Source organism: Ursus americanus, chromosome 16 (assembly GCF_024610735.1).
Source record: "Ursus americanus isolate L20-20 chromosome 16, mUrsAme1.1.p, whole genome shotgun sequence".
Classification (NCBI taxonomy): Eukaryota; Metazoa; Chordata; class Mammalia; order Carnivora; family Ursidae; genus Ursus; species Ursus americanus.
The window spans coordinates 56,769,868-56,780,139 of NC_142142.1; the positions used below are offsets into that span (position 1 = coordinate 56,769,868).

The 10,272-nt window shown below is 38.7% G+C and overlaps 1 protein-coding gene across 1 annotated transcript in view; it reads left to right on the forward strand.

Moving 5' to 3' along the window:
• Nucleotides 1–8,983, forward strand: part of ARHGAP20 (Rho GTPase activating protein 20) — a 135,947-nt gene extending 126,964 nt beyond the window's left edge. Inside the window, exons 13-15 of the mRNA XM_045797738.2 lie at nt 1,909–2,098; nt 3,451–3,565; nt 4,653–8,983. Of these exons, the coding sequence (XP_045653694.2) occupies nt 1,909–2,098; nt 3,451–3,565; nt 4,653–6,508 (2,161 nt within the window). The 3' untranslated portion in view covers nt 6,509–8,983. The remainder of the gene's footprint in view (nt 1–1,908; nt 2,099–3,450; nt 3,566–4,652) is intronic.
• The last annotated feature ends 1,289 nt before the right edge of the window (nt 8,984–10,272 follow it).

A 10,272-nucleotide genomic window follows, 5' to 3' on the forward strand; every position in this document is an offset into this window, starting at 1 on the left:
CAGCAACTGAATTCATTCAGAGAAAGTTCCTTCCGCTCAAGGAACTCACTGTCTTAATAGAGTTGATAGATAACCAAGAATTACAGTGTAGTGTGATCAGTGGGTCAAAAGAGATATGGAGGAGGGTACTGTGGAGAGACAGTTAACTACTGAAAAGTGTCAAGGAAAAAGGGAGTTGCAAAGCCTCAGTCTTATCACAAAGAATACATTGTCTATTCTCATGCAAAGGGAGATTGCTGGCAGAACTCACCACCCATATTCCTGAATGTTTCCTGCATTATAAAAGAATTGGAAAGAAATGTCCATTAACAAAATGTAATACTCCCAGTTCTGTAAAACCCCAAGAATCCTAGTATCATTTATCTGCATATGCTTATTTAGTATAGTTTTTTTCTTGAGCAACTTTGAAATATGAATTATTATCTGTACACTGCTATTGGTAGACACTTTTTATCAGTAGAACATAGTACAACTCTTGAAGATACCAGAAATCAGAGCCGCGTCATAGGTACTGTCTATGCTTCCATTATGGTTCAGTGGAATCCATACAGAGATAATGAACATCAGCTTCTCTGTGTTGTTGCTCATTGTCTAAAACTGTGTATCCTACAAACTGTTAAAGGATGATTTAAAAAAAATTAAATTAAATTAAGACTCGTGCAAATATAAAATGAACACATGGGAATATTTTTATTTAAATCTTTAATTAATGAGAGAACCAGTTAGGTGTTTTACTACCAGTTCGAAGGAGATTTCAAACTACCACAACTTACATAGTTATATCAGAAACACTGAAATGAATTTACACATAGATACAAAACTGCCTTTTTCTACTGGAGCATGAAGGGGGAGCAAATAAATCCTGTCTCTCCACCAGAGGGAATTTTCAAGTCTATAGACAAGTGTTAGATATAGTGCTTTCAGTAGTCGACAATTTACAGAGCTGTAAAATAGCTCAAAGGCATAGGACCCCTACAGAATCAGATAACCCAGAGGAGTACGCTAGATAGCACCTTACTTTCCATCGAATACACTCAGTAATCTCTTGGTTTATTTCAATATCTTTTATAACTTGTCCTTATAAAAACTGCACTCCGTATCCGTCCATCACACTGAAGAAATGCCTCTGTGTCATTTATGCAGCAAGAGTCACACTACCTTATTTTCCCTCCCAGGTTGCAGACTTTCGTTGAAAAGAAACAACTGTGAATATCAGCATATATGTCTTTTTTCTGGGTGGTAGTCAATATAATTTTCAATGAATGATAATTTTAAAATCCCATATCAATTACAAAATAGGAACAGTAGGAAATGTACTATTATAAGCCTGACTTATATGTGAAAGTAATACCAGTGAGAAAAAGAAATTTGGGGGAGAATGGACCTTGGAAGCTGGTAGAGCAGAACATAAGCTCTCAGAGTGGACCTGAAACTCTTAATAGTTAAGGTTTGGGCTCTCACCAAGAGACAGAATTCCTGTATTGCTACTTAGAAATAAAGAACCACTAAAATGTAATTATTATTTAATTTCATCAAAAAAAAATTTTGGGGGGGTCTTGGTTGAGAATATTCTGAATGTTACAGGATTTGCCTAAGTTAAAACACATTGCACTAATGTCAGGTAAATATTTCAGGCAGGCAGCGTTTTTAACAAGCCATTTTTCTGCATTGCTGTGCATCTTCGTTGGATTGTGAAGACAGTGTACAAAATAAATATATCCCCTGTACATATTTTCATTCTTTCTGTACAGGCAGTCCCTACTCTGCATGTACCGTATTAACTGAAACTCTTGCATATCTGAACTGTGTTCTTGCTTTGCATGGTTCCCCATGAAAAGCATGGGTTGCTTATCTACACAAGTTTTTTATGAAATGTCTTTCTTAAAGAGTGCGTTTTTCTGTCTTTAGGCTGTTAGACCAGCTTCCAAGAGCCAATGTTGTTCTCCTAAGGTATCTTTTTGGGATATTACACAACATTGAGCAGCATTCCTCATCCAATCAGATGACTGCATTTAATTTAGCGGTGTGTATTGCTCCAAGCATTCTTTGGCCTCCTACTTCCTCCAGCCCAGAACTAGAAAATGAATTTACAAAAAAGGTAATGAAGTTTTTCATTTTTATGCCCTGGGGGACTGAGTCCCCATTTTGAACCTAAAATTCAGGGTATTAATTCTGAAAGACATTTTCTTAAATAACTTAAATACACCCCCTTATAAGTTTGAGTGTATTGAATATTTAATCCTATCCTGGTAGATTATAGAAAGATGATTTCTTGAGCAAAACAGTGATAGCAGTTGGGTTATTTCTCTTTTCCCTTCGAGGAGGCAAAACACTATGACTGACTTAAACGTTAGAGTTATAAGAAAGCAGATGATATAATTAAAAAAGAAGGACTTTGGACTTAGGCCATTCATCAGCCCCACCACGTGCCAGATGTATGTATAATCTTGGATAAGATTAGTTCTGTTGATCCATTTTCCTCATCTAAAAAACTAAGGTGGTGATGAAACCTACTTCACACCGCAGTTACTTGAAATCACACCCCTCTAAGTGCCTGGTAGTTAATATGGGGCTTAGGGGTATTAGTTGCCATGGCTCCCAACACTCTGCCTATTCCTTCACCTCAGCTACTGCGGCAAAGAAACTAAGAAAACGTTCCAGTACATCTTAGTGGAAGCACAGAGCTCCCTCATAAACTCTTACCTCCTCCCCCACCTCCTCCAGGGAGCCTAAGGGAAGGAAACGCATAGGTAGAGATTAGTGAGGCAAAATACAAGTTTTCTCTCTAGCTGTCTCCCTATTTCACAGGAAACCCGCAGAGGATGCCCACTTCCCACGCTTATGACAACTGCCTTTTACATATGAAATACATTTCATAAGTCTTTATCTAATGATATTTCATGAATTTTAATAAGAAAGTTTGTTTCTTTACCCCAAATGCCCTATAGAGAATACTTTGTTAGCCTAATTTTATTTTATTTTTTTTAATTTTATTTATTTAGAGAGAGAGAGAGAGTGGGAGGACGGGTCAGGGGAAACAGAAAATCTTAAGCAGACTCCATGCTGAGTGAGGAGCACAATGTGGGGCTCAGTCTCACACCCTGAGATCATGACCTGAGCCAAAATCAAGAGTCGATGCTTAACTGACTGCATCACCCAGGGGCCCCAAGTTACCCTAATTTTAAAGATGTAGTATTAGTATAAAAATGTTAGCATTGAGCTAAGGCTACGAGGAACTTTCGTCCACCAATTAAAATTAATTTCTACAGCCAAACTACTCCTTCAAGTATCATCGTTTTTTAGGAGGAACTGCTTTGTATATTTTTACAGACATGAATTTTTCTCAGGATTCTTTTTCATTTTTGGTAAAATCAGGATTTATATATGAAATGTGCTTTATAGACATGCTATATGAAAAGTAGCACTTTGTTTTTCTCCTTTTTTGTTCAGGTTTCTCTGCTTATACAATTTCTAATTGAAAATTGCTGTAGGATATTTGGAGAAGAAATCACTTCCCTCTTGGGACAGGTTTCAGGGAGATGCGATACGAGAGAGAATGCCTCAGGTATTGTGAATAATTGGATTGGTTTTTGTGAGAAACAGACATGTGTCTGTGAAAATGCTGAGACAGTGTCTTGGGGCCTGCCGCAGCTCAGTGAAGGAAGCCTCTGACCTCAGTCGTGGGCCTAGAGTTTCTGCTCCTCCTTGGACGACCTGCTAATAGGTCGGGTCATGTTAACACTGTGGTGGGGTTAAGAAATGCTTAAGATGAGGTCCAAAACTTCCAGAAGCATCAAATGGTATGTTTTAACCTTTTTTAAATAAACCTTTATAAGAATCTCTTACATACATAGCAGAACTGCTGTGGCTGAAACTAGAGTAAGAAGTCCCTGAAGGGGTAGAGGCGGGCCTCGTCTTCTCTCCCCTCTCCTTCCTCCAGGTGTCCCCCTGAGACACTTCAGCATGCTGTGGAACAGTGTAGAGACAACTAGCACTGTGGGGTCAGGGGGGATTTTGAAACCGTTCAACCTTCCAGAATACGAATTCCCGGACACCAATTACTAGTTATCTTTGACCAATCACTCTTTTTTTTTTTTTAATTTAAATTCAGTTAGCCAACATATGAGTACATCATTAGTTTTTGGTGTAGTGTTCAATGATTCATTAGTTACATATAACCATTTTTGCCACTGAACATCAATATCTTCATCCATAAATATGGGTAACCATAATGTCTAACTCTTATGGTTGTTGTAAAGATTAAATAAAGTAGTGAACATTGAAGAACTTGGGTTAGTAAATGGTTTCTCTGAGACCAAGTCATGTGTGCTCACCCGCAGTCATGAGCCTGCATATACCTGGCGTTCATTCCTTTGTATTTTGTACCATTTCTTAGTAATAACAACATGTCGTCATTGCTTTAAGGAGATCTTAAGTAAGAAAGCCTATTTCTTCAGGAACTGAGATAAATTCAATATAACTCAACATATTTTTTTATTTTGGGAAGAGAGTGAAAGATCCTTTCTAAGAGTAGGAATCTGAACAATCTCCATGAAAAGAAAAGCAAACTAAGTACCATAGATTGTTTTTTTTTAAGGCAGCATGTATTTTTGGTAAGTAAAAATGTTAATTGTGGTTTGATTTTTTGACAGATATCTCTTGCTTCCAACTGAATGACTCCTCCTATGACAGCTTGGAGAATGAGCTAAATGAGGACGTCGATGCTCCTTGTAGTGACTTGGTAAAGAAACTTGGTCAGGGTAGCAGAAGCATGGACTCTGTATTAACCCTCAGTGACTATGACCTTGACCAGCCTGAGGTGGAAGGCGTCTTAACCCTGAGCGACTTTGACTTGGACCGTTCTAAAGATGAAGACATTCAAATGGAACGGCCTCTTGAATCCAAGCCAGTGAACATTGCAGTAGTGTACGCAAAGGTCCCGCTGCGCGATCACGCCAGGGCCCCAGCTGGCATGAGCACACCCAGCTACCTGTCCACAGCTGCAGCAGATGTTCCCAAAAGCCTGAGGCGACACCGGCGCTGCTCAGAGCCCAGCATCGACTATCTAGATTCTAAGCTTTCCTATCTCAGGGAATTTTATCAGAAAAAGCTACGCAAGTCCAGCTGTGATGCAATTCTCTCACAAAAAGATGAGGATTATCTGAAACAGAATCAGGCCCTCCAGGAAGAGGGTAAGACATACTTTAAACAGAGTTTAGTCACAGGCACTGATACCAAGAAAAATGCCACTAATAAAAATGTTAAGAAGAAAAGCTTATCTGGTAATGAAGGAAATCATGTGAAACTTTTTTCTAAATCCAAGCCAGTGGCCATTTCTGTGGCATCTTACGGTCACACATCCTTGCAGGACCATCCCAGGAACCAGCCCTTTGGTGCAGATACATCTGGATACTCCCCACCACACACAGCAGATGCCCTCAAGGGTTCAAGGAGACACCGGCGCTGCTCAGAGCCCAACATGGATGACCAGCACTGCAAACTGACCTATCTCAGGGGAATTTATTCAAAGAAACAACATAAAACTAGCTATGAAGCTGGTCTCTTGCATGGAGAGGAAGATTATCTCAAGCGGCACAAGTCATTGCAGATGGAGGGGCAAAAGCTCATTAATCAGAGTTTGGTAATGGGGATTGAGGTGGGCAAGAGTAGTGGCACAAACCAAAACACTGAGAAGAGTTTACCCCCAAGATTAAACATTTGCCCAAGGACTAGCTATTCCAGCTTGTCCTCCCCCGGCACTTCCCCATCTGGCTCATCAGTGAGCTCCCAAGACAGTGCGTTTTCTCAGATTTCTGAACACTCTGTGTTTACCCCCACTGAAACTTCCTCTCCAATAGATTGCACTTTTCAAGCTCAAAGAAAACAGGAAGAGCTTTCTTCTGATTTTAGCAATTCCAGCCTTGTTTCTGCAACTCCTGGTCCCTCATCAGGGCAGACCAGCAGCCGCCTGGCTTATACGAAGAAGGATACTGTAGAATGGCATTCACAAATACATTCTGTAACTCTTCACCCAAGCACATGGTTGAGAAATGGTGTGGCCAGTTTAAAAAACTGGTCCCTCAAAAAGAAGGCAAGGGCATCCAGACCAGAGGAAAAGAAAGTAAGTTCTCTAAAAGGACCCACGGAGACACCTCCACATGCTTCTGGTATTTCAGAAGCCAACCCACTACAAGAGAGCCAGAAAGACATGCCCCAAAGGGCACCTGAAGAACTTGGAACTGTGCAGACAGCCCAGTGGTACAGTTCTTACCCCAGCCAGGACTCAGAGAGACACTGTAGCTCTGCATTCAGCCTGGTGGAGGATGGACTCAAGCTTTGTGTGAAGTCACACAAGGATGGAGAGAATAGTGAGCAGTGCTCTCCAGGTACTCTGCCTTGTAAGAGATCCTCACCTAGCTCTTTGTCTGTGGATGATCTGTCCAGCCCAGACTTGGGGCCTACAGTAGTTTGTGATACTGGGGACCAACATGTAGCCAAAGACATTTAACCACAGTAAGAATGTGATGTGTACAAGAACGGAGACAAGTCTAAGAATCTGATGTCTACAAGAACAGAAACTGGGCTAATAATGATATAGAGACAAAATTATTATGACCCCCTTTGTATAAATACATGGGATGGGTAGCATAAGGATAATCACTGCTAATACTTAGGACAACAAAAGAATTCTCTTTACTGAGACCATTTGACAAAAAGTTTAGACTAAAAAATTTCATCACCTGTTTGGGAGGCTTTTCCTTATTAGAGCATGGGATTGGTCCTGTCATGTGTTTTTAGAGATACTAGCAGAGGACCAGAGAAAACATCTTCTATAGAGGAAACATGCCTTACATGAGATTAGTATCCTGAAAAGGCCAGGATATTATAAGTGAAGAATAAGGACTGTGGAGAGAGGGGGAGGGTGCAGAGAAAGATCCACATTCCATGGAATGTTTTTTAATAACTACACAAGAAAAATGCCACTAATCAAAGTACTAAAAAAAAAAAAATGTCCAGTAATGAAGGAAGTCATGTAAAGCATTTCCCTGAATCCAAGCCAGTAACATTTCTGTGACATGCTATAGTCACATGCCCTCACAGGAAGATTCCAGGAATCAGCCCATCAATGCAGCTAGAATAGAATAAACTAGACTGATTCAAGAGCCATGAGTATCATAGTTGATTTGTTGGTTGTGTTCATTGATTTGTTTTTCCATTGGTGTTCCACTGCTCTGCAAAGGCTCCAGGACATAGAGCTGTGAGGAGAAAGAAGGAAATGGTTGCTCATTTTGGTAACCTTTTCAAAGGTACCTGTGCTAGGAACATTCTCCAGAAATGCAACTTTTCCTATTAGAAGGTGACCTCCCGACAGCATTCACTGTCCCAGTGTGCAGGAGAAGATTGCAACACCAGTCCTTTCTGTATTAGACGAAGTTGTTGCCAACATAGGATGAAAGCATGGCTCCTCTTTGCTGAAACATGTTTTTCTACAGCCCTGCCTCTTAGATTAGCCAGCCAGAAAAAACTACTGATAAATCATCCCTTTTCTGATTGTCATTGGCAGTTGAGAGAATTTTAAAGTTCTCAGGTTATAAAGAGTCACAGAATGGAACACCCACCAAAGCAGCAGTCAGGCCTTCTCAGATAGTCATTGGCTTTGGATTTTCTCACCTCCAGAAGTTTTACATATTTTTGTCCCAGATGATTCGTGGTTTATATACCATTAGATTATCTCATATCCATGAATACTTCTCTCCTCTCTTGCCTTAAAGATTATACCAGTACCCCCCCTGGGTTATCTCCATGGATTATTAGGCCTTGCCAGCCAGTAAGAAGGGATAGAATCATGAATGGATGTGCATTTCCTTCATTTTAACTACTTACTTATAAGAAGTTGCTTAGAACCCATTTGGCCTCTTTAGTTCACCATCAGATGGACCTTTCTCCCACAAACTAACTTACACCAAATTATTTTTCTTAGCCATTAGGAAACTTTCATGTCAAATGTTCTTTCCTTGTTGTCCTAAAGGTTGCATTTTTCAGTTATAGAAGAAAAAATAATAATAATAATGTTTTCTATAAAGTAGAAGTCCTTTCAGTATTAGCTATAGGTGCTACCTACCTCTACGGGACATGGCCCTGTTGGCCCTAAGCATTGTAATTAACTTTCAGAACTCTGTATCCAAAGAGCTCCTTCATGACACTGGCCATCTCAGTCACAGATGTGAAGTAGATTTTACCTTATAAACAGCCACTCCTATATTTAGACTCCTGAGTGTCCATATGCATCTTTTGTGGTATAATATATAAAGGCAACAGGGATTCACTCCCCTTACCCTTAGGGCATACTACTGTCGGAACTGCAAGATGTGAATAAAGTTCTTAAGGCTTGGAGTGTCTTTCTGGAAGAAGTTGTTTCTCCACTTAACAAAATAATAGTTCTCTCCTTTTTTCTTTCATATGGGTGAGTAGAAAATTATCCACCCAATTTGAAGCATAGAAGAAAATAGATGCTGAGGTTTTCCATAACCATTCCTATTCTCTGTGTTCCCTTAGATACTCCTGTAATACTTAATGTGAATAGTTTGTTAATATTGCTGTAAAGTATTATATTGTATGATTGGAAGACAGACTACGTGTCATTTTATTATACTCTGTCAATCTATAATATATTAGACTGATGCTTTATCTAAAATGCTTTGAGTTTGTATAATATATCTTGACAAATTTTACTACCATATGTAATGTAATAAATGTGTATTTTTGTACTTGCAGAAACTGCTGCTAACTTTTAAAGTTGTTTGGTTTTCAAAGCACTGATAATGGATATGTATGAAGTCCATGCTGTCTATTAAATAAAAAAAAATTCTGTAGAGTTAACAGTCCCATCAGAGCAATATTGCCCTTTTGTAGAATTGTTTTTGTTAATGAACCCAGTTTCTGCTTAACATTGGAAATTTTATAAAATGTATTTAATATTGAATTGGAACTTTGAAACTTTTAGTCACAGACCATGGTCAGTCTTTCTAGAAAAAGAGGAGTTTTTTTCACTTATATTTTCCTAATCTTATCATTCACCAGTCTTCATTTTCTTAAGCATTATGATTTCGTTTTGCTCCTAGGATCAGATATAGTCTATATTCTCATATCAAGAGAACTATTAACTCAGTTTGATTGATTGTATGAGATTCTCTTACCTAAATTTGCACCATTCTGACCAGAGTACCCAGTCGACCCCAGGCACATCTGGACACCCCAAGATACCTGGATTCAGACACCCGAACACATCAATACTTCTAAAGTCATACAAACTTACTAAATGTAATTGGTTTCTCATGGCTGCTGCGTATTTGCCTTCTCAAAATTCATTGAGGTTCACTCTGTGTAAGTTTACCACCATTTTAAAGAAATTCAAAAATGTAAACTACCTTAGTGCAGAAAAAGTGATTTGCTTTAATGGAACACTGAAGACTAGCAACTCCACTGTCAGAAATGGCACTGATTATACTTGGACAATGTACAGAGACACTGATGTTAATTCTCTCTAAATTTTACAGAAATACAAAGATAATTTTGCTTTTAAAAAAGAGTCTCAATCAACTAAAAACACTTTATTCAAGGAATTACCTCACATTGTGTTCTTCTACCTTTCATGGCATTAAATTGAATTGGAAGGATCTAATGTATCCTTGAACCACTGGCATATTTTGTCTGTTGAAAAGAAACTTTAAGAATATTATGTATCTTAATCAAAATTATGGTAGTGTTTAACAGATACTTTCCTACCTGGTCATGTTTTAATGGCTTGAGAGAAAGTCAATACAAAGAAAAAAATTGAATAATAAAGTTAGGTGAAATGTTAACTTTCTTTAATATCTATTCTGGTTATCAGGATATCTCATAAGCTAAGTTTCCTGCCAAAAGGAAGAGTTCTCTTGAGTTCTCTGCTGTCTGCCCCACATATGAGTCCTACTCATTTTCTGAGCCACCTGTGAGTATAAATCCTTCATCTTTATTGTTTGTGGGGTTTTTTAAATACAGTGAACTCCTTGAGTTTCAGTTCTGCATAATGTCAGATTTATGGTAGAATTGGCAGAAGATGTGTAATTGGGAAAATTTTGAAGTCCCAAAGAAACACAGAGGATTGTATCAGACGTATATTGTTCCTAACTTTGTACAGGACGTGTTCTCATTGTGCGTCGTGCACCAGAGCGCACATACGTATTTCAGTAGTTCAAAGTGTTTTTCTAATCTATTTAATTTGTTAGAGCA